This window comes from Carcharodon carcharias, chromosome 15, assembly GCF_017639515.1.
Source record: "Carcharodon carcharias isolate sCarCar2 chromosome 15, sCarCar2.pri, whole genome shotgun sequence".
NCBI classification, from domain to species: Eukaryota; Metazoa; Chordata; class Chondrichthyes; order Lamniformes; family Lamnidae; genus Carcharodon; species Carcharodon carcharias.
Window position 1 is genome coordinate 47,365,329 of NC_054481.1, and position 24,453 is coordinate 47,389,781.

A 24,453-nucleotide genomic window follows, 5' to 3' on the forward strand; every position below is an offset into this window, starting at 1 on the left:
TTGGATGGTGGGCCTGCCCTCTGGCCACTAACTGGCCAATTCAAGGGAAATCACTGGTAAGTGACTGTTTTTCTTGCTGTACAGGTTTCTGATCCCTTAAGCCTGACGGTGGGGTTCACAAGCAGTCTTAAACTCTGGAGAAACAAAGAATATGAAAACCCATGAAAATGGGGATCTACAAATGTGCGTTGGGTTAAAGAATCTGCTTCTATCAAAACAACTATGAGGAGCTGGTATCCTTGTGTTTCCACCGATTCAGCAATTAGGAGTACGCCTTCCACATTAAAACTCAGTGCCATTCAATCTCAATTGTAAATATAAAAGGAAGGTACTCTACCAATAATACAGATGATACAAAAGTATCTTTTGTTGGTGTTTGTTTGCCTGCTTTGCCACTTCTTTAGTGGTTAGTGAAACTAACTACCACAAGGAGTATTTGAGGCGAATAGCATAGATGGATTTATGGGGAAGCTGGATCAACACATCAGAGTAAAAGCAATAGAGGGATATGCTGATAGGATCAGGTGAAGATGGGTGCAAAGAAGCTCATGTGGAGCATAAACACCGAACATAGACCGATTGGGCCAAATTGCCTGTTATGTGCTGGTGACACGATGTTGATGGTATCTGGTTAAGAAACATCACAATCTATCTCAGCAAGAGAAAGGGGACAAATCCAACCTCCTTAATCTCTACCTCTTGTTGGAATACCCTGATTATGCCTGCAGAACATCCTGACTCCAGGTTGTGCTCCTCTTCCCAAGGATAAATAAGTTTGATTGAAAGAGCTAATGATTCAAACAGAATCTCACTTTCTTTGGTCTTTCCAAAGGTCGTCTGCTGGATATCCTCCAGACAAAGGGACAGAGAGGATATGTTGTTTTTTTGGAAAGCCTTGAGTTCTACTATCCAGAACTGTATAAGCTGGTCACGGGAAAGGAGCCCACACGGAGATTCTCTACTATAGTAGGTAAAATGACTACTCTCATTTAACCTTTAAATTCATATTTCTCAGAATGGAACAATTCTAATCTTCAAAATAATGTGCAATGAATTATGGTTAACTATTGCAACAAATATTACAGGTTAAATATTAATCTCTTTCTTTCTTTCTCTCTTTCTCTCTTTCTCTCTTTCTCTCTTTCTCTCTTTCTTTCTTTCTTTTTGTTTCTGTTGATTCTTTATATCTATGTTGAAAGAAAGTGCAGTGTTGTCATTTTAAATTTGAAATTTAAGAATTGGGTGCAGTTCTAGGTAATTAAAGAAATATTCTAGACCTGGATTGAATATCCAAATTACCTGCACCATATCTGAAAAACTTTACAGGGCTAGCTACAGGGAAAGAGCAGGGGAGTGGGATGAATTGGATAGCTCTACCAAAGGGCCAGAACAGGCACGATGGGTTGAATGGTCTTCTTCTGTGCTGCATCATTCTATGATTCTTGAAGCTGACAGAATGTTGGCAAATTAAAAGATTTGAGTTAAGGTACACAAATACATAATTGAAATGACTTCTGAAGTATCTAGGGGTATTTTTTCTTGAGACCAGCTCCCTCCCTCACTCTGTTAGACTCAGTAACTTCCCCCTCGTTGGAGCTCTGACCTAGAGGCTGCAGTATCTCCACTAATGTTACGCCAACTTCTTCATTATAAGATAAAGGCAAAATACTGTGGATGCTGGAAATCTGAAACAGAAACAAAAAATGCTGGAAAACTCAGGAGGTTTGACAGCATCTGTGTAGAGAAAGACAGTTAATGTTTTGAGTCCTCATGACTCTTCTTCAGAGCAAAAGGGAAGTAGAGATTATAAGGCTCAGCAACTCCTCGAAGTCAGTTCCACCTAAATCATCATAGTTTAAACAGAATATTAAAAAACAGAATCAACAGAAATTAAACAAAATAGGATGCCTTGAGTGGTCATTCTTTAATATGTTTGAATTCGAAGGGATCTCAATGATGAAAATCCCTCTTAATACAAAGTAGATTTTATGCATAGATGCAAAATGAAAGAACTGTTTTTGTGTTCTACAAAAAAGGTGGTGTAGATACATTACATGTTCAAACAAGGCCATACATATTGGGCTTAACTTTGGAGTATTTCCTGAATTGATTAGAGCTGCACCTGATCCTTAAATTCAAATTATTTGAATTTAGTTTGAGTTGGTCCCAGTTTTCATTGCTCCATCACTGGCGGCTAGTCCTTCAGCTACCTGGACCCCAAGCCCTGAATTTCCCTCCCTAAACCTCTGCACCTCACCTCCTTGAAGATTCTCCTTAAACTTTGACCAAACTTTTGGTTACCTATTCTAACATCTCTTTATCTAGATCAGTGTCAAGTGCCTATTTGATAACACTCCATTGAAATGCCTTGGGCATTAAAGGTGCTAAATAAATACAAGTTATTGTTGTTAAATTTAAAGAGAATGTGGTGTGGTCATGAAATGTTTTAGTCCTGCCTCACTCTTGCCCTCTGATATTGACAACTGTTGGATCATGTGGATCCTCGTCGCCAGTTTGTTGTGAGACATGACCGAGTTTGTATTATTGATAGAGTTGATCAGCAGACATTTCTAGTTTATTTAGCAGCAGCAACTACATGTGTGCTTTCACTTCAAACTCTGTGTCTACACTACTAACTACGAACCACTAACTACTGAGGTAGCCCACACTACTCTCCTATTGGGTATTGAAGATCATGTGATCTTCCTTAACAAACATTCTTCTTATAGGTATATTATACGTTAGATAAAACCATAGTTACCAAAACAACCATGTTCTATATTGCAGTGGAAGAAGGACATGAGGGTCTGACACAGTTCCTGATGAATGAGGTAATAAAACTACAACAGCAGACAAAGGCAAAGGAGGTGCTACGGTGCGACCTTCAAGTCAAAATGAAACAGCTTGAGGATGAAAAGAAACAGCTGAAGCTGATGAATCAAGAACTATACACTTTCCAGGAACGTTACAACAAGATGAAGGAGGAGAGAAACAACTATAATGATGAGCTTATGAAAGTCAAAGATGACAATTATAACCTAGCGATGAGGTATGCACAGCTCAGTGAGGAGAAGAACATGGCAGTGATGAGAAGCCGGGATCTACAACTTCAGGTAAGACATAAGATACTTGGGAAAATTTAGCACTCCCAGTTACTGGCTGATCGCCTTGTCCCAGTGGTGTTCACAGTTACCAAGACTAGTGCTGTAATATTGCTGGTATCGGTATAAATGCTGTAATAGTGCTGGTAATGAGGTATGTACATGATTGGGTATATACAAAGAATTAGGAGCAGGAGTTGGCCATTCGGCCTCTCGAGCCTGCTCCGAAATTCCATAAGATCTTGGCTGATCTGATTGCGGCCTCAACTCCACATTCCGTTTACTCCCAATAAGCTTTGACTCCCTTGTTAGTGAAATATCAGTGTCAGGGCTGTAATACTGCTGGTATCAGTATCAATGCTGTAATAGTGCTAGTCATGGAGTATCAATATCAATGCTGTAATACTACTGGTACCAGTGCTGTAATAGTGCTGATAATGGGGTATCACTGTTAATGTTGTAATACTGCTGGTATCAGTATCAGTGCTGTACTAGTACTGGTATGCCGGTATTAAGACCTCAGGAATATAAAATACTACTTTTCTGGAGGCTGATGATTTTGGTTAAATGAAGCACTGTTGTTACTGGCACTTGTTACTGAAGCATTTTGCAAGGTGACTAGAACTTTAGCTCCCACATTGGGTCACACAGTACATTTGATAACTGTTTGTGTTTCACAATTAATTCACAGCAGTAATTTTATCAAAATCCCACATCCACTGTGCTCAAATTGTTATAAGTTAATAATAAAGAATTTCACAAGCAAACATCCTACTATTAAACCAAATAGGGGATCATATGAGTAATGTACCTGTTATCAGTAGACTGACTTCTACAGTTAGAAAGCCTGACAGACACAAGGCAATGTTAAGCAGCAAAAATGGAACTCACTCAAAAAACTGAAATGACTGCTGGGTTTGAATGGCTCTTTCTGTTAAATCACTGGGCAGAATTTTCCCAAATTTGCACCAAGTGTGGTAGCAGGTGGGCAAAATGGCGTTCCACTCGCCAATGGCGATGGCAGGTTTTCATCATGTATTACCCCGAGCCCACCACATTACATATGCATTCCCAGGAAAGAAGCGCTTCCGTGGCAGGCGGGCTGTAATTCGCCCGCCCACCATCACCTTGCCGTTACATCACACCAGCTGTCATGTTTAAAAGGCAGCCACCAGCACAGCACTCATCGCCACCAGATCACCACCGCTTCCCAGGAGACATGGCCAGCAAATGAAAAAAGACCGCAGCCTGCACCCCCCGCCCCCCACCCCAAACCTCCGATTCAATGACGGGTCCCCCAAGCGACTGCTGGATGCTGAAGAGGCCCACCGGGATGTCCTGTACCTCACTCTAGCTGCAGGAGGGGCAGCAATGTGACCAGTCCAGCTTGGCATGCAGTGGCAGCAATGGTCAGTGCCAATACTCTGCAAAAGAGGTCAGCCACCCAGTGCTGCAAGAGGATGAATGATCTCCTCCGTTCCGACAGGGTAAGTTACTCTTCTCATCACCCTCAACTCACACAATCACAAACCCATCACACATCCACAGGGCCCTCACTCACTGCCAGTTCAAGGGACATCACCATTCACTCTCTCACACTCACCATCATTGTCCTCAACCCGTCCATGGGACCACTCACCACCCATACAGGCCAGGCATACTTAGCATCTGGCCTGGCAGGCGTCCTGCTTACACTTTCTCCATCTCTATTCATGAGGACAAGCTGGCACACAACAAGAGGGAGAGGTTGTAGACCGGTGGCAGAATGCCTGAAATCAAGGTCCTCATGGAGTTTGAAAACAGAACCATCCAGCTGGCTGGCGAGGGTCTGGATCATTCCTGCTGATGCTGAGATCGGTGCTACTCCACCAAGTGAGGATCCAGCAGTGCAGCATCCATCAGACAGCCATGTTGTGAGTGATGTGTCCTGTTTCACAGGCCACTGCCATGCACTAATTATCTTCCCTTGCTTTCGCAGGCACATCTGCCAAATAGCTGACAGATTCTATGACCCAGGGCCTCCAAAGAAACCTCCTGAAGAGGAATCTGAAGGCACCTTCTTTGAAGACCTGTCTCAGCACTCACCCACACCCTCCACCAGCGCAGAGACACACACCTCGGTGGGAATTAGCTTTAGAGTAGCCTCGGGATCACAGTCTGGTGAGCACACCACATTCTCTGATCCACAGCAGGCGGCAGCAGGGACTTCCCAGATCCCTGGCACTCGGAGGACTGCTGGAGGCCAGAAGTTTGCTGAGCCCGAGTCAGATGTCGAGCCTCTGGACTCGGTCATGTCACAGTTGCTGGAACTGCAATGGCAAGCTAGGGGACATCAGGAAGGGATGTCCGCTGCACTCCTCAGATTACAAGGATGGAGGAGTCCGTCTGCCTTCACTCTGAGGTGATAGTGGCATTGCAACGCACCAAGGTCAACATGGTAGGGTGGTAGCCACCGTGGAGACCTTGGTCCAGGTCTTCACTCCACTGCTATGTGGGCTCAACTCTATCACTGACGCCATAGTTGGCCTCCAACTGTGTGTACACGAGAGGGGTGCCAGGCAGCTCAATCTCACTCCAGCTACCTCTGATCCTCAAGGACACAGCCTAGGGCCCTCTTGCACCCATAGGGAGGAGGATCAGCAGGTGGACACTTTGAGCCCATCCATCTAGGTGACTCCAAGAGTGTCCGGCCCATCCGACCCCAATTCCTGTGACCTCAGCAGCTCCTGCTCCACAGGCCGAGGACGGTGCTACTGCCACATAGCAGAACCCTGAAAGCAGGCCTGGGCCCTCCAAGTCTCAGCTTCTAGAAGATGCCCATGAAGGTCATCACGGACAGGGCATAGCAGGCTGCCTCCACCTCCACCGTGGATGTCCAACAAGACGTAGCGGCAGGGTTAGGAAAGTTAAGGAGAATTAGTTGCACAGCCTGGGCAAGGGTGTTGATCACTTGTACATACTGTTCACTATTGTCAATAAACTCCCAAGAATGCCTCCCTGCCCAAGGCTCCTTGTTCTGATGAGCAGTGTTCTTGTCACTCAGGTGTGGAATCTTTCTGCACAAGATAAAGACAGCTGTCTCAGTCCAGGGCCCCTTCCCTGTGCTCTGTACAGCCTTCAGACCATGGTGATGGTCTGGCCTCACATTACTGATGCCTGCAGCTCGGTGGTGCTGGTCATTGCTGCCAGAATGTTGTAGGCAAGTGTCAGAGTTCTCTCATTCTCTTGGTGTGCTCTCAGCACCTTTAAGGAGGGGCTGGCCCCCATCTCTTCAGTATCTGTCACCACTGATGCTGGGCACCAGCTCCTGAAGGTGCTCAAGGTGGACAAAGCATCAGATGTTTCTAAAGTTTCATGGCTGTGTCTCTATGATATGACCCTGAACACAGCACAAGCGAGCTGCCCTTGGCCAGACAGGAGTCAGACATTCTCAGAGGCAATGTGAAGATTTATGGAGTGTCTTCACGGCTTGTTGTCATCATCCTTCTGCAATCGAGCAACTATTAGGGCCTCTACTGCATCTCCATGACAGGACCATTCTCACAGAGGGTATTGGGGCTGTGATAAGCCAGACTGGAGTCAGTTGTTCACAACTGCGATGTGAGGATCTATGGGGTTGCTTCACAGCATGTCGTCATCATCCTCCACAAATCTGGCAGCTATGAGGGCCTCCTGAGTGCACCTGCCTCATTTAGCCAGTACGAGTGCCGCATCCCCGTCATCGTCGCCTCCAAGGACCTCCTCAGCCTCATCCCCGTTGGTGTCCTCATTGGAGGAGACCTTCATCTCCTCCATCTCCCCCTCAGCCAGCTTGTCCCCCCGTTGCAGTGCCAGATTGTAAAGGGCACAGCAGATGACGACGATGCATGACACCCTCTGCGGACTGTATTGCAGGGCTCCACCAGACTGGCCCAGGCAATGGAACCTCATCTTCAGCATCCCAACGGTCTGCTCCACCAAGCTGTGAACTGCAGCATGAGCCTCATTATAGCGTCGCTCTGCTGCAGTCTGAGGCCGCCACACGGGTGTCATCAGCCATGGCGTCTGCGGGTAGCTCTTGTCCCCAAGGAGCCATCCCTGCAGCTTCTGTGGACCCTGGAAGACTGCAGGGATCTGTGACCGACTGAGGATGTAGGCGTCGTGCACACTTCCTGGAAACCGTGCGCACACCTGCAGGATGCATTTCTGGTGGTTGCATACTAGCTGCACATTCAGTGAGTGGAATCCCTTGCGGTTGATGTAGTCCACTGTATGTAGCGACAGAGACTGGAGTGCCACATGGGTGCAGTCATTAAAACCCTGCACCTGTGGGAATCCCGAGATCCGGAAAAATTCAATGGCCCTTGCATCCTGGCTGTCTCGGTCCCGGGCAAAATGTACAAAGTTGTGTGCCCTCGAGAAGGTGGCATCCGTGACCTCATGGATGCATTTGTGGACGGCTTGTGATACCCCACAGAGGTCACCTGTGGACTCCTGAAAGGAACCACTGGCATAGAAATTGAGCGCCATGGTCACTTTGACAGCCACTGGCACTGGATGCCCTCCATGTCCCCTTGGCGCCAAGTCCTGCAGTAAGTGGCAGATGTGAGCGGCCAGGTCCCGAGTCATGTGCACTCATCGGCGACACTGGTTCTCAGTCATCTGCAGGAATAGCAGGCGGAGTCTATAGACCCTGGGTGTTGCTAGGCGCCAACCAGAGACAGCTCGCTGTCACTCCTGGGCAGCGTGTGTGGTAGCCCCAGTAGCCTCTTCTTCCTGAGGTTGCCACTCCTGCCTTTGCATGGCCAGGAGCCTCAGTCGCTCTCTCCTCCATTTTCTTCGCTCTCTGTAGGCCATCGGGCAGACAGGTCACCAGGCTCCATGCTCCTGATATGGTCCTCCTGCGGCATGGAAGAGAGAGAGACGTGGTTAACATGGGTGTACTCAGCACCTTTCCTGGCGCTGTGTGACCGCCCCTTAACACTTCCCGGAACGTGCTGGTCACCCCTCGGATGGCCACAGATGAGTGTGCTGCATGGCTGCCCTGTCAACCTGTGACATAGGGGAGGCTGGTCCTAACCGGGATGCTGAGATTGTGAGGGGCTGTGAGCACCTCCAGCATTGACTGCTACATGGCCAGTGTTGGCAGGAGATTGTACAACGTGTGCAGTCCAACTGCTCTGAGGTCCAATAAAGTGGTGGTGGGCTCGCAGACTGTTCTGGGGGTTCATGGAGTGGGGGGCTTTGTTAAGGTCTGGAGCACTTAGTGGCACTTTGGTGCCTCCACATTGTTTGTGTGGACGGACAGGCTAGGAACCCGACCCAAATCATATCACAGTGGCTGTGCCTGAACTGTCTCAGTTGCAGAGGCCTGGTCAGTTTATACAGGGTCTCTGCTGCGTGGCCATTCCCTTCACCTACCCTGCCCCCCAACTCGATTTCTTGTGTGTGGGATTCAACACCAGGGCAGCAGTTGCATCTCTCTCCCCTGCCCCCCCACCCCGACAACAGTCGCCTCCGAGGCTGAGCAGCAGTTGTTCCCGGACACCCCCGACAGCAGTTGCCTCTGTGGCAGGGCAGCACTTCACCCCAGCACCCCTGAAGCCAGCCAAGCAACAAACGACCCTGGCGAGCTGTGCGGAACGATGCTGTCCACTCATCTCCCAGCTCCCCCAAAGTGAAGGCCGTCAAATGTACGTCACCTGTGTGCTCTTGTGAAACATGTTGACGTGCTTTCCCACCGACGTAGATGGACAATCCAGCGAGGGTCCAAGAGCCTGGCGGGATGGCCTTTTAATGATATGCTGATGTATTACAATGAGCTCCCCAACGACTGTTGGCGGGAAACGCAGCCTGCTGTTGGCAGGCTGAGTGGACGATCACAACCTGCCTTCCCATCGTCGTGAAACATTGTGCCATATTGTCCACACATGCCACCTATCATGCCTGTCACCAGCGGGCATGGTAAATTCTGCCCACTGTCTGGTTTAAAGAGGAAATGTAGTATGTCAAACTGCTAAAGAATGATTTTTTTTTTAAAAGCAAAATGCTTTGCAGTAACACTGTTTAGCAAATGGTTTGAGTTGAAACAAATCCTGTATGGCCATATAATTGGCACACAGCTACCATATTGTTCTACTGTAATACTACAATAGACTAATCTTATGTTATCAAAATAGGACATATAATCATTACTTGCTCCTCAACCAAGCTGCTCCAGTTTGATGTTTGGTTTAGGGGAATTACATATTGTGTTTATACTAAGCTCCAGGGACCTAAACTCACCTTGTCTAAACGAGAAACGAACAAAAAAAGAACTAAATTTTATATCGTGTTTTTCATTCAAGGATGTTGCAAAATACCTAACAGCTGATTGAGAAATGTAGTCATTGTTGTAAAATCCGGACACATCGGGCAGAATTTCAACTGCCAGGGAAGTGACAGGTTTGGGTGTGGGTGGCAGGGGGTTGGTTAAGCTCTCAAAAGTAGCAATGGGGCAGAGACCTGACATGATCCCACCCACTTTTGGGTTTAACCCAGGTAGGTTTGCAGATGGAAGGGGAACCCCTGTAGAGTTGTTGGGTAACCAATTATCATCCAGCCCACGGGTTTCCTGCGCTTTTTGAACTTGCCAGGCTCAACAAGGCAAGAACACAGCAGGGAATACTTCTTGAGTGAAACTGACAGGCTGGTAATCTTTCAAACAGTGAAACTGACCAGTGGTATTCTTCCCTGGATGAGAGGCTGCAGCTAATTTCCTTACACCCACCCTGTTTGATTTAAGAGGCTAGCCTCTTCCTCCTGTACATCACTTCATTTCAGTCCCTCAGATCCCCACATCAGAACCACCGGGTAAGATGCTGAGACTTGAGGTTGGTGGGGTGGCGCAGTATTCCCAAATCTCCTCGCCATTCCTATTGTCGCTGAAGCCTCAGGAATCAATGTACCATTCAGCCATTCTGACCTCAGCTGAGGCCCATTTAACTAGAAATCCTTCCTTTAGCAGATTCAGTATGTCATCTCGCCCACTCTCAGATTGGTCAAGAAACCTGGAAGGTGGGGGCGGGTGCTCATAATTTGGCTGAGTTAAAGAACCCTGGTAAATCTCGCTGACATAATAAACAGATTCCTGACCCACTACTGGGTCACCCACTACATGTGGATCTGTTAAGCTAAAATTTTGCCCCAACAACTATTTGCACATAAGATGCCATCGTTGAAAGGTCCCGCTAACAGTGGAGATAAATAACCAGATAATCAATTTTTGTGATGTTGCTTGAAGGACAAATGTTGGTCAGGACACCAAGGAGAATTCCTTACTCTTCTTCAAACATTCCTATTGCATTTTTTATGTCAACCTGAGCGGGCAGGTGGTCCATGGTTTAATGCCTTATCCAAAGGTCGGTATCTCCATCTGTGTAGTACTCCCTTGGTACTGCACTGATCATGTACTCATATCATGGCTGGGGGGATTTGAACCCACCACCTTCTGTCTCAGAGGTGAAGTACTACCCACTAAGCCTTGGCTCTCAGTTTGATTTCTAGTAATCATAGCATTTTGTCACATCATTAACCATCCTCCTCTGCCTAGCCAGAGATCCTGATTGCAGGTGTGTCATCCTGGGTAAATGGTTAGTTCAGATACTACACTCTTCAATGTTGCATGTGTGCTCCTGTACAAATTCCAATTTTTTGCAGTGGATGGAATCGAACAATAGAACTCTGTAGATGAACGGGCAAATATAATTCAGAGATAATTTGCTTTGCACTATACCCAAACTTATACTAACATTAAACCTCAATGCGAGACTAATTTGGAAAGCAAACATCAACAAGGTTTACACTGGTCACTCAGAGGTTGTAATTAGACAAATGTCACTTACTAACAGAGGTAAGATGCCAAATTTTCTATTTTACAACAGTGACTTCACTTCAAAAGCACTTCATTTTTGTAAAGCACTTTGGGACATCCTGAGTTTGTGAAAGGTTCTATATAAACGCAACTTTTTTTTTAACAAAGGAAGGAATTACCAGGGTGAAGCCTGAGTATCCTTCATCAGTGGATTCAGATGTGTAATACAGTCTACTCTTGACAATTGAAGGAGGAAAGGATATCTTATATATAAAAAAAAGGTAGCCAGCAGAGGAAAGTCTGCAGGGGACCACATGCACCCATTTGTCGGTTATGTGTTATGATCCCCAGCTGAGGTTACCCCTGAACAAGCCTGATCCCAGAGTGGAATCCAGCTCGAAAGATCCTAACTTTTATTTGTTTGTTTGGTTATGTGGAGAGGGGCTACTGAACAGACTCGCTGGAATCGGTTAATGAACTTTTAACAAAAGCATAAACATTTTTACACAAGAAAAGATGAACTATATTAATACTCATTCACTCACAACTTTACAGATATATACAGATTTGTAAGGATAAAACAAGTTACAAAAACTATCTTATACTCTAATGTTTAAAGTAAGTACACAGTCCATATAAACCAATAAGCACCCTGTGGTCAAACACACCACTCTGAAACCAAGAGACAGATGCCACCTCAACCAGAAGCTATGGATCTCTTCTCAATTCTCCCCAGATGCTTGTCACACTGAGCCAACCAGTCTCACTGAACCCCATCTTTCACACGAAGGTTTCCAATCTCCACTCTCCAAGAACTCACTTCGGAATCTTTCCCCAAACCAACACTTTCTCCCAGACGCCTTCCGCAAGGATTCATCTCCATGGTTTCGGACTCTCCTTCCGAAGCTCTACCCCCCTGAGTCACCACATACATTCGAGCTGTCTTCCACACACTCTCTCTCACTGACTCAGCTGTCAACAGTACACCACTGCTTCACATGCCCATAGCAAAGAGTTACAGACCTTCAGCCGCCTCTTTAGACCTGATCTCACTTTAAATCTGCTTTCTTCAGCTTTTTTCTCTTAAAATTTGAAGCTTGGAGCCTTTGTCTCTGCTCCTCACTCTTAACGTCATTTAACAGGACGTTTTCCAAGTTCCTGTCCTTCCCTTTGACTAGAAGGTCTGCTTGGGACTTTCTCCTGTTCCACCCCCCTAGATTTTGGGGTATTTTCCTTTAACTTAGGACTGGCTGTCTGTCCCCTTTGCTCCAGTCTCTCCAGGCAGCTACTTTTGAAACCAAATGAACTCAAACAGCTTCCAAATCAAACTGCTGTTTCTAGTTTCTTCTGTGTGTCTGTCGGAGGGACCTGCCTCTCTGGACCCCTGTTGCTAGGCAACAGCCCAGTTTCTCCACTCTTGTTTGTTTAACTTAGCTGCAACAGTTGTAACACTCTCATCAGAAATGCAGGCATCTTTTAAAGTGAAACTGAAACTCAACTTGACCTTTTCTTAACACACACATACAGGAATACAAATCAAACTTAAACATTAAATCTAAAACTCATTCCTAACACCTACAAGTACAAGTATAACTTACTTAAACTATCTTGATTTCCTAACACATGAATCTACTTTAGGCATTTCTTTAAATGGACACCCTGCATTTTGCCTGAAACAGAGGTGTTTAAATAGGGAAAAAAGGAAAGACTTGCATGTGTATAGTGTCTTGCATGCACTTTACATTTAAGAACTGTTTATTGAAATGTCGCTCCTGTTGTAATGTAGGAATTGCGGCAGCTAATTTGCGCACAACAAGCTTGCACAGAGATACTGACCAAATAATCTGTTTTAGTAACATTGAATGAGGGGCAAGCAATGCCCTGAATTTGAATGAGGGGCAAGCAATGCCCTGGATGCCAAAGAGATCTCCCTGTTCTTCATCAACATTGCACATGAAAGCTTTTATATCTCTCTGAGAGAGAGTAGATGAGGCCTCAGTTTAACGTGTCAACTGAAAAATGATACCTCTGACACTGGACCCCACCCTACTGATCGCCCAAGCCCTCCATGACCACCTGAAACCCCCACTGAGCACTCGTCTCTGCCCACTGACTACCCAATCCCACCCACTGACCATCCAAACCACCCACCGACCACCCGACTCCAACCCACCAACCACCCAATCTCTCCCCACTGACGCCCACCCCACTGATCACCTGACACCCCCCCACTGATCGCCCCCCCCCCCATTGCCCCATTGACCACCGAATGCTCCCACTGACTACTTGATCCCCCCGCTAACCACCTGAACCCCCACATCGACCACCCAATTCCCACTACTGACCACCCAAACGTCCCACTGACCACCCGAGCCACCCACTGACCACCCAGTTCCAGCCATCCTATGCCCGCCACCACATCCTACCTCCTCCGACCCACCCACTTAATTAACATACGTACCTTCTCCCTGGCTTTTCAAAGTGGCCGGACCTTTAAATTTACCTGCTTTATGGCAGCTGGTGCCTTAAAAAAGACGGATGTCTTCCTTTCTCCCGACTCTACTGCACTCGACTGATGGCCTTGGGAACCCGTTGCACTGCACTATTCTCACCCAGCCCAGTCGGAAGGTCGGGCAAGAAACTTGTGGCTGCCTTTCAGTGCAAGTAAATAGGAGTGGAGTGGCAATCTGACCGTGATTGCTATTCCACGGAAGTTCTGGCCCTATTAGCCTAAATCTCTGAATGAATAGTTCAGCGACAAACCTACAGCAGACCAATTAATATTAAAATTGATAAATCACACAATAGGTTGTTTAGAAGAACACTTACGCAAAAGAATAAGGTGCAAAAAAGATTAATTTAAGAGTAGTGTCATGTGACCCTGTGCGCGAATGAGATACACCTGTAGGAATCTCATTTGATCCTTCCAATAGGCCATGGGGTAGAATTTCTCCCACTCTCCCACCATAACTTTGTTAGAAGATTGGCTGTTAACATTGCTTCTCCAGGGTTTTTGGTCTTATTACCGTGGGCGATCAGAAGACCACCTGTAGAAATTCCAGGCACATGTTTTTTGCTTTTGAATGAAAACACTGTGCACTACAAGGTCTCTTCCCTATTTTATTTAATGTCCAAAAGGAGATTAATAATCTCAGATAATGATTCTGAAATAGATATAGCTCTGTGAAACTTCCTCATGGTTCCTGATGATAACCAACTAGCAATATTGTTGTACCCCTGAAATCTAGGATATAGTGTGGGACCACAACAGCAACTATCATTTAACTTTGCCATGTGGGATGGATCTTTTTAAGGTTCTGATCCTTTGGGAAGATCTCATGCACAGTGGGTCACTCATCAGAAAATTTTATGTGCTTTATCTAAACCTTCTGTTTTTTGACATTAAGGGGAAGATTATCATGGGCAATACTCCCACACTTTCAGCCACTTGCTGAACAAGGCTCTATTAATGGCAGCAGACTGGGAAAGTTCACCTGTTATCTACTCTGCATTGACAAGTAATGCATCGCAAATGTTATCATATATTTTATTGCCACTGCAATATATTATATTTACATATGTTCGTGGACTAATACTGATCTACTAATCTCTAACATTGTTCCATCATTGATCCTCCAATTGTTAATATTAATCCATTAACCACTAACATTGATCCATTAATTGTTAACATTAATTGTTAACAGTAATCCATTGCTGTTAACACTGATCCACTGGATGCTCCACCTATAGTTAATTTTAAACCATTAGCCACCAATATTGATCCTTTAACTGCTAACACTGATCTGTTAACCACAAGTACAGATCCCTGAACCATTAACACTGATTTGTTAATCGCTTCCATTGATCCATTAGCTGCAATGCTGGGCCATGTAATTCTTTTTTGTTTTAAACACTCACTCGGGCTTATAGTTCATTTTGACCTCTTGACTTACATGAGAGCAAATTGGTGACTCACTCAAAAGGTTATTACGATTAAAAGGGTTAATTTAATTGTACCCACAGTGACAAATTTAAAATGGTCTCAGATTTAAAACGATTACAGAAAGATTAAAATGGTTACAGAACATCATTACAGATGTAACAGGTTGAGAAAGAAGAGGAGAAAAGAAAATAATTTTAAAAAAGCAAAAAAACCTGCTTTGTGGCTTTACTCCCAGCAAGTAAATGCTTCAACAATGTCTAACATTAGAATGCTCAAATATGCCACCAATAAACCTAGTCATATAATCACTGAAATGGCCAGCTCCTGTTGATTGCAGGTAGGTTCTTCCAATGCTCAGTTGTGTTCTTTCTTCCGAAACTCGGTCTGGTCTTCGATATTCAATTGGATTTCTCCTTCCCTCGATGACAGCGCTGGTGTCTCATGTCTTGCAGTGAAGATCTCCATCGTGTTCAACCTTTTATACCCTTTTCAAGGGATGGGGTTAGATTACTTTATTGACAGGCCACATCATCCTATGAGGCTTCCTTGAAAAGCACAATACCCAATTATATTTTGTACTCGTTGTCTAAACCATGGTTTAAACCTGTCCAGAAAACTGTCCATCTCTTTTTCACTTTCTCCAATAATTTTCCATCATGTGAAGCCCCTTGCAGTCAGTCTTCCAGAAAAAGATGTTTGTATTTTGCTGATACACTATGTTTCAACTTATCTAAGTTATCTCAAGACCTAACATTCATAAATTCAAACGCCAGTATCTCTTACTTGCCTGCACAATCTCTGTTGTTTTCCCTGTTGGCATTTGTTTTAGTTTCCCAGTTCAGCAGGTTTACTTTAGAAAGACTGAAATTTGAGCAAAAGATGCTATTTTCAATCCAGTTCAGTTTGTTTCTGGGCATCATGGATAATATGATAATATTTTCGTCATGAATTCATTCAAAAAGCAGCCATTGATCTTGATGCTGTTTTGATGCTGTCACACAACAACTAGCAGATACAATAGACAAATCACTAGACTTAGACAAATCATTTTTTGCAAACATAGAAGCATCAGTACAGAAATGCCCATGAGGACAGCCACATGCTTGTTGTGATGATTAAGGATCTTCAGGTATAATGACATGACTTATTGTGGATAGCCACTTGATCAACATTATACAGAACAAGGAGCACTTGGTGCTTTTAGATATACAAAATATCTATTATTCATGGAATCCAGCTAGACCCCAGGATATGAATCGAACATTAGCATTCATTATTCAACTCCCAATCAGTTGCATTTCACAAATGTGGGTTTTGTGATCCCAAATGCAGAGAAACAATCTGTTCTCCTGAGTATTTGTTTGACTGAGTCCATACTTACAAACTTTCAATCCCCTTTCGAGTCAGATATTCATCTAGTTTCGTTTTCAAGAAGTTAATCAAGGCAGTGTTAATTACTCCTGATAGGGGCTCCCCTGCAAATATTTACCATCCCATGAGAAAATAAAGAATTCTTCCAATGTTTAGTCTTGCTCAAGGCATGTTGATTTTGAACTCATGCCCTTGAGTACTGCAGTCACAGTTTAAACTAAATTACTTGCTTGTATTTTCATTATTCACCCTTGTCAGCATTTTCTTCTCTCCAATAAAACCAGGCACAATTCTGTGAGCATCTCTTCACAATTTAACGATCATTGTCATTCTTTTCAAATTAGGTGCTCAAAGTTTCACACAATGCTCCAAATGAGGCTTCACTGATAAATTATACAGGGTTAAAATAATCTGTTCCATTTTATAATCAAATACTTTCCAGTAGCCTCTCTGTGCTTGATTAGCCTCATTTATTACAGCTCCACATTGATTGGATAATTTCAGTAATTGGTTGATAATCACACCTAAAGCCTTTTTCGCTTTACGCTTCTGTCAATGGATACTGATTCATTGCGTCCCTTAGTGGCAGGTGGAAGCCAAATGGAATATCCCCGATCTTATCATTTTAGTTTAATTTGGTTTATTATTTTAAAATTCAGTTTGAGCTGGTCCAGCTTTTCAAAAAATGTCGTAGTTGAGATGGGGGGGTGCAGATGCAGGTGTAATCATTTCACCCAAGACTGGTAAATCTTAGTTAGCTGGTCAGTTAGTTATTTAGAGTCTCATGCACCTAATGGCCACCCATTGTTAACACCCCTGTCTGTCCAGATCAAGATATGACTCCAATCGGAGCATGCTGCTGGCCTATATCTGGCAGGTTGCGATGTTTATAGTTGCAAATCTGCAACAGACTCTTCTTGTCTCTAGGTTATTTCTGTAACCAAAGGTATTTTCATTTAGACAGCCCTGGCAAGAGGCCTGGTGGACCGGCCTTCAGCCTGGCTCCCACCTTTCAACCATTCTGGCCCTGGCCCTGCCAGGCCTTTAACTTATGCCAGCATAGCTCTCTGAGTCATGGGCACATACAAGCCTTCCTCCACATTAAGTAGCAGCCTACACAAGATAGCACAGTGTCTGTACATAACTGATAGACACCCCATGTAATATCTGGCTTTATATTCTGTCATATTTCTGTTTTCATTAATTTGTTTATTTTCATTAATTATATTTTTCAACAAATATAATTTTTGAGTGGGCTGTCATTCCTTGACGTTTTGATGGTGTACTCCCATTTATGGTGTGCTTCCTAATTTAAAATGGCGGGGGGGGTGGCACCCATGGGTAGAATGGCTGCTCATAGCTCTTATAGATTGGAGGTGAGATTTTCACCCTTCAGGAATGGGACGTCCCAATTCAGAGAGCTGCCAACCAATCAAAGAGCAGCAGCTCTCGAGTACTGGCAGCACCATCATGGCCACTGCCGGTACTGCACACAGGGCTGGAGGAGGAGGTGTTCAGCGATGGATTGGAACTTTGTAAGTGCTTGGGGGTTGGGGAGTGGGCTGGGGAGTAGCGGGGAGGGGTCCAGGATTTGTGAGGGCATGGTGGGGGGAGAGAGTGACACCTTGGAGAGGGGTGCTCTCTGATGGGCCCAGGTGACCAATTCAGGAAGGAACCCCTTACCCCATTGCCCCCATCGGCTGCCCACTGGATTTAACATGTCCACCCCACCCCCGAACCTTCAAACTCATCAGCAGGGGAAGGGGTTCTGTTGAAGCATTATTGACCTGAAACATTAACTGTGTTCTTCTCCATAGAGGCTGCCAGACCTACTGAACATTTCCAGCATCTTCTCTTTTTATTCCTGATTTCCAGATTCTGTTTTTGTGTATGTGTGAGGGCAGGGCAGAGCCTGCCTGAGTGGCCTATCTCCTTGTCCACTTTCCAGTGCCTCTCCAACATCTGCAAGGCTCAGCTTGGCTGTGTGATGGAATTCTCACCACCCACCTCGATGGGCGCAGTTGCAATAATGTGCTTGACACCATCCAGGGCAAAGCAGTCCTCTTGGTTGGCAGCCCTGTCACTGAACTCGGTATCAATCCCTCCCTCCTCCAATAATGAACTCCAGAAGCTTACCCAGCTTACTTCAATAGCACCTCGTAGCCTTGCAATCACCAACAAGGAGAAGGAAAAACCAGAAAAGTCATTGGGCATGCCCTCACTGCTTGTTCCCCTCCAAGTTGTACATACTGAATTGGACATACATCACCATTCCTTCATCATTGCTGGATCAGAATTCTAAAATTCTCTATCCATCAGCATTGCAGGAGCACAATCAGCATACAGAGTGTAAAACTTTGTGATGTTTACGATGACCCACCACCAATTTCCCAGAGCAAATAATGGTGGGCAATAAATGCCAGCCTTGCCAACATTGCCCTCATTCTGAGAACAAAATTGGAAGAAAAATCAAGTTGCTGCACAGCAATTGAGAACAAGAACCCAATCTGATTATGTTCCCACTCCTTGACTTGAATGCACTGAGGCCAATTGTAGCTCACTCAATGATACTCAGACTCTTATGCAACCCAGGAATAAATTCTAGGATCTTCTTGGTCTGTATGTCGGGGAGGTGTAGATTTGCTTTGAGCTTCTGAGGAAGTTTTGAACACCTTCCAAAAATGCGAAAGGTGCTATCTATTGGGCAGGCCTTGTGAACTAATTCAGTCACCTTTACAATTAATCCCTATAGATTCATGGCCTTTCCTCACTGGCTATTCCTTTGTGGTCTCTAAAGGGGAATGTTTTCTGTTGTTTGCTATTAAAGTGTATTTAAAGAAGAGATAAATTATTTTGTTATAAACAATAAATGGACAAAGTATCATCCTGTCCCCTGACCCCCACTTCCCACTATTTAGATAAACAATAAAATGTTCCAGAGCACCTTTCTCATTATCGGTATTAGCATCTAATTATCTGTCATAGCCCAAAGCTGAGGCATTCACTTGTGCCAATGTGACAATGGTTTTGAAAGTCAACTTTAACTCTTTTGGGGCCTGACCAAAATTAAGTGAGACAACAGTTTGTCCAAATGCTATCTAATGCAGCAGTGATGATTAAAGTAATTGGTAGGGTAGATGGAGAGAATCTATTTCCTCTGGTGGGGGAGACCCAAGCAAGGGTGCATAACCTCAAAATTAGAGCCAGGCCTTGAAGGGATGGTGCGTAGAAACGTTTCTTCACACAAAGTATGGTGGAAATCTGGAACTATCTCACCATAAAGTCAGCGAGGCTGGCAGTCACTTGAAAATTGCAAAACTGAGATTGATAGAATTTTGTTGGAGGTCTTGTAGCATGGTGGATAGAATCCTGGCATCTGAACCAGAAGCTCCAGGTTCAAGTCCCACACCAGGTCTTGATGGCCAAGGAAGGTGCGTTCATAACATGGTTGAACAGGCTGAGTATCAACTTGTAAATCCAACAGAAGCCAATGGCAGGCCGTAGGGGCGGGAGAGATTCCTGGTTAGCCATGTGATATAAAGAAAATTTGAGCCTCTACCATCACTATTCTTAGGTCCAGACTATAAGATGCTTGTGTAAGTGCATGTTGCCTCAGCAACTCTGAGTCTGGGGGGCCAGTTGGCTCAGTTGGCTGGACGGCCTGTGTGGATCGGATTCAGGACCTGCTTCCTTGCCCTACCTATGGTGGAAATCATGCCGCCATGGGTCGGACCAGTCCTTGAGCAGAGAAGTGAAAAAGAAGAAGAAAAGTTTTGTTAGGCAAAGGTATTAAAGGCTACAGAACCAAGCCAGGTGGATGAGGTAAAACACGGTTCAGATATGATCTAATTGAATGGCGGAATAGCCTTGAGGGGCTGACTGGCTGACTGCTGTTTCTTCTTATGTTTCTGTGGTGTTTGTTTAAAATATTAATAATGGTGTTGTTAATTAATAATAATCCTGCAAGCCTGCCATTATTTATTTCAACATGTAGCTTTACTCAAGGTGACTTACTAAAGGTTACAGAAAAATTGGTATCATTTAAATGGGCACTGGATTAGTATTTAAATGGCAAGCTGGATGCAAGGCAAGGGGATTAGAGTAGATGCCTACCAATTCTGATTTGCTACTGGCTGCTGTTGCTTTCTATTGATTGATTTCCATTAAAAGCTTGTAAAGAATCACAGCATTTTTTCCCCCTTTCTTGTATCCACATTGCTGTAGATCGATCAGCTGAAGCACAGGTTAAACAAGGTGGAGGAAGAATGCAAATTGGAACGCAACCAATCCCTCAAACTGAAAAATGACATTGAGCAAAGGCCGAGGAAGGAGCAGGTGCTGGAATTAGAACGAGAGAATGAAATGTTAAAAACCAAAGTCCAGGAACTACAATCAATTATTCAGGTAACCATGGCCATCATTAATCCAACATTTAGTTACAAATAAGGAATCAAAAAAACAAACAATTCCTCATGCAGAAACAAGGCTTACACTTAGAAATGAAAACCTTCACTGTCATTTTAAACCATGGGGCATCTAAACTTGTGACAGTGTGGCAGCAATTAAATGCTTTTTGATGAGCTTGTCGGTGACTCCTGGATAACTGGATAACCTTCTGCTTAGTAAACAAAGTTGCCATTTATATCCTATTTTGAAACTGTGCCAGTCAATGCATGGAATGCTTCCATATCTGCTGCCAGCTTGTTCTTTTCAGCATCTTGCAGAGTCTGTCATTTTTCACATGTTGAAAGCACTCATTTCCATTCACTGGGCATGGTTCAGATTGTTTCAAACAGTGTCAGGACCTCTAATAACTGCTGTTACTGTGACAACAGCATCAACTCCAAAGGTTTCCTGCAGCCTGCCCAGAGCAGAACAATTGGTCGCGCTGGCTACAAGCTTTCATGTATTGAGTACCACATTACAGTAAAGTAAGAGTTTGATGAATTGAAGGATGCATTTTATGGGGAACATTCTTTTTAAGTTTCAGGTATCTTCTCGCCCCCTTCATCACATATTGTCTTAGGCAAAGCGAGTGTGTAGGGAAGGATCAAACTTGCAAATATTCACCACTGCTGCCATTATATTAAGTAAACTCTAGAATATCTCCCATCCCCACATCACCACTACTCGGCTTGTTTGGCAATATTAAACAGATGACAACATCCTCCCTTCCTCCAGCCCCGGCAGTACAGCAAGAATTGTGATCTCCACCCATAAATATCTTCTCAGCCTTAGATCTTATTTCTGATCAGTTATGTATCCAACTCTATATTCAAGCAATGTATTGGCACAGCATCAACTGCCTTTTCTTCTTCCCTATACCAGTACTGGGAGGTTATGCCCATCGGGGCCCTCTCGGCAAGAAAAAAGAAGGCTGGGCAGTGACCTGCAAGGCCAGGGAGAGAAATCATGAGCCGTGGTGCTCTTTCTGTTTCCAGGCCTCTTATCCCCTTCTTCTTAACCCTCAACGGTTTCTGTCAAGCACCTTTGCTGTGTGCTTTGGATCCTAAAGAATAATGCAGCACAGAATGAGGCTATTCATCCCATCGAATCTGCGCCAGTTCTTTCAAAGGCAATATTCAGTCATTCCTATCATGATCTCCCCCGCCTGCTCTTCCCCTATAATTTTCCTTCAAGCTTTTATCCAATTTTCTTTTGAATGCTATTTTGAAATTGTATCCACCACAATAACAGGGAAGGGTGCAGTCCAAATCCTACCCACTCTTCATGTAAAAGCTTTTCCTTCGCTCACCTCTGGTTCTTTTGCCAATTAACTGAAGTGAAGTTAAATCCGGACTACCTGACTAATGATCCTTCAGCCATTGGAAACAGTTTCTACTTATTCTGTAATTTATACACCTCCATCAAATCCCCTCAGGCTTCTTGGCTCTTAGGAGAACAACCCCAGATTCTCTGTAATCTCTCATCCCTGGAGTCATTCTAGTAAATCTCTTTTGAACCTTCTAAAAAGCCTTCACATCCTTCAGGTGCGCAGAATTGGGAACCATAGTCACATTGGGATCGAAGTGTTTTATATGGATCCAGCAAAACTTTTTGGCTTTTGTGCTCTATTTACAAAGCCCATCAAAAGTGCAGGTTTCAGTATGATACATTTACAACTACGGCTTTGTCTGACAATTACACACAACTTGGCCATTGGATGATATGTTGCTTCCCTGCTGCCAGGATCAAGGATGTCACAGAGCAGCTGCAGGACATTCTTCTTGGGGAGGGTGATCAGCCAGAGGTCGTAGTCCACAATGGTACCAATAACTTAGTTAGGAAGGGGGATGTGGCCCTGCAGTCAGAATTTAGGGAGCTAGGTAGAAAATTAGCAAGTAGGACCTCTAATGTAGTAATCTCCAGATTGCTCCTAGTGCCACATGCCAGTGAATACAGAAATAGGAGGGTGAGGCAGATGAATGCGTGGCTGAAAAGATGGCGCAGGAGGGAGGGCTTTAGATTCCTGGGACATTGGGACTGGCTCTTGGGGAGATGGCACCTGTACAAGCCAAACAGGTTGCACCTGAACAGAGCTGGGACTGAGTTCCTTGCGGGACAGTTTGCTAGTACTGTTGGGAGGGCTTTAAACTAATTCAGCAGGGGTGTTGGAACCAAGAAAAAATATTAGAGAGGAATACAAAATGCTGGGATGGACAGATAGCACTAGTATAGAGAATAGTAAGTTAATAGGTAAAGTCAGGGTGAGGGAGAAAGTAACAAAATCTAAATCAGGGTTACTATGCATGTATGTGAATGCACAGAGTATTATAAATAAGACTGGGGAGTAACAGGTGCACATTGCCATGTGGAAATATGGTGTTGTGGCAATAACAGAGACCTGGCTCAAGGAAGGGGAAATATTCCCGAGTACAAGGTGTTCAGAAAAGATAGGAAAGGAAGGAATGGAGGAGGGGTGGTATAGTTTAAGGAGAGCACCGCAGTCCTGGAGAAAAAGGATGTTCAGAGGGTTCAAGGACTGAATCAATTTGGCTAGAGCTAAGGAACAAAAAGAGTGCAATTACATTGCTCGGTGTAGTCTATAGACTGCCAAATCGTGGGAAGGATGTAGAAGAACAAATCTGCAAGAAAATTACAGAGAGATGTAGGCATTATAGAGTAGTTATAATGGGGGACTTTAATTACCTGAATGTAGACTGGGGCAGTGGTAGTGTAAAGGGCGGAGAGGGGCAAAAATTCCTAGATTGTGTTCAGGAGAATTTTTAACAGCAGGATGTGTCCAATCCAACAAGAAAAGATGCACTGTTGGACTTGGTTCTTGGAAATGAGGCAGGCCAAGTAGATCAAGTGTCAGTGTGGAAGAGAGAGTGATTTAGGAGACAGTGATCATTGTGTTGTACATTTTAGGATGATGATAGAAAAGGATGATGGACAACCCAGGGTAAAAATAATTAAGTGCACAAGAGCTGACTTCGATGGGGCAAGAACGGAGCTGGACCAGATAGACTGGAACAAAAGGTTGGCAGGAAAAACTGTAGCTGAACAATGGGCTACATTCAAAAAGGAATTGGTTCGGGCACAGTCAAGGTATATTCCATCGAAAGGGAAAGGCAGGGTGAGCAAAGCCAGAGCTCCCGCGATGAAAAATGAGATTGAAATAAAGATAGAGAAGAAAAAGTGCGCTTATGACAGGTGTCAGGTGGAAAATACAAATGAGAACCAAGAGGAATACAGAAGGTTCAGAGGGGAGTTGAAGAAACATATTAGAGAAGCGAAGAAGGATTATGGTAAAAGACTGGCAGCCAACATAAAGGGGAATCCCAAAGTCTTCGATAGTATAAGAGTGGTAAAAGGAAGAGTAGGGCCGATTAGGGACCTAAAAGGGAATTTACACATGGAAGAAGGGACCATGGCTGAGGTATTAAATTAATACTTTGCATCCATCTTTCCCAAAGAGGTAGATGCTACCCAGGACGTGGTGACAGATGAGAAAACTCTGTCATTAGAAGGGTTCAAAATTGATAAGGAGGATGTGTTGAATAGACTGTCGGTATTTAAAGTTGACAAGGCATCGGGGCCGGATGAGATGCATCCAAAGATATTGAAGGAAGTGAGAGTAGAAATTGCTGGGGCACTGGCCATAATCTTTCAATCTTCCCTAGACTCAGGGGTGATGCCAAAGGACTAGAGAATTGCAAACATTACGCCCTTGTTCAAAAAAGGTTATAAGGATAAGCCCAGCA

At 44.5% G+C, this 24,453-nt stretch overlaps 1 protein-coding gene across 1 annotated transcript in view; it reads left to right on the plus strand.

Annotated features, from left to right (window-relative positions):
- card11 (caspase recruitment domain family, member 11) overlaps positions 1-24,453 on the plus strand; it is a 188,120-nt gene that overhangs the window by 65,745 nt on the left and 97,922 nt on the right. Inside the window, exons 4-6 of the mRNA XM_041207409.1 lie at positions 833-970; positions 2,788-3,113; positions 20,471-20,650. Of these exons, the coding sequence (XP_041063343.1) occupies positions 833-970; positions 2,788-3,113; positions 20,471-20,650 (644 nt within the window). The remainder of the gene's footprint in view (positions 1-832; positions 971-2,787; positions 3,114-20,470; positions 20,651-24,453) is intronic.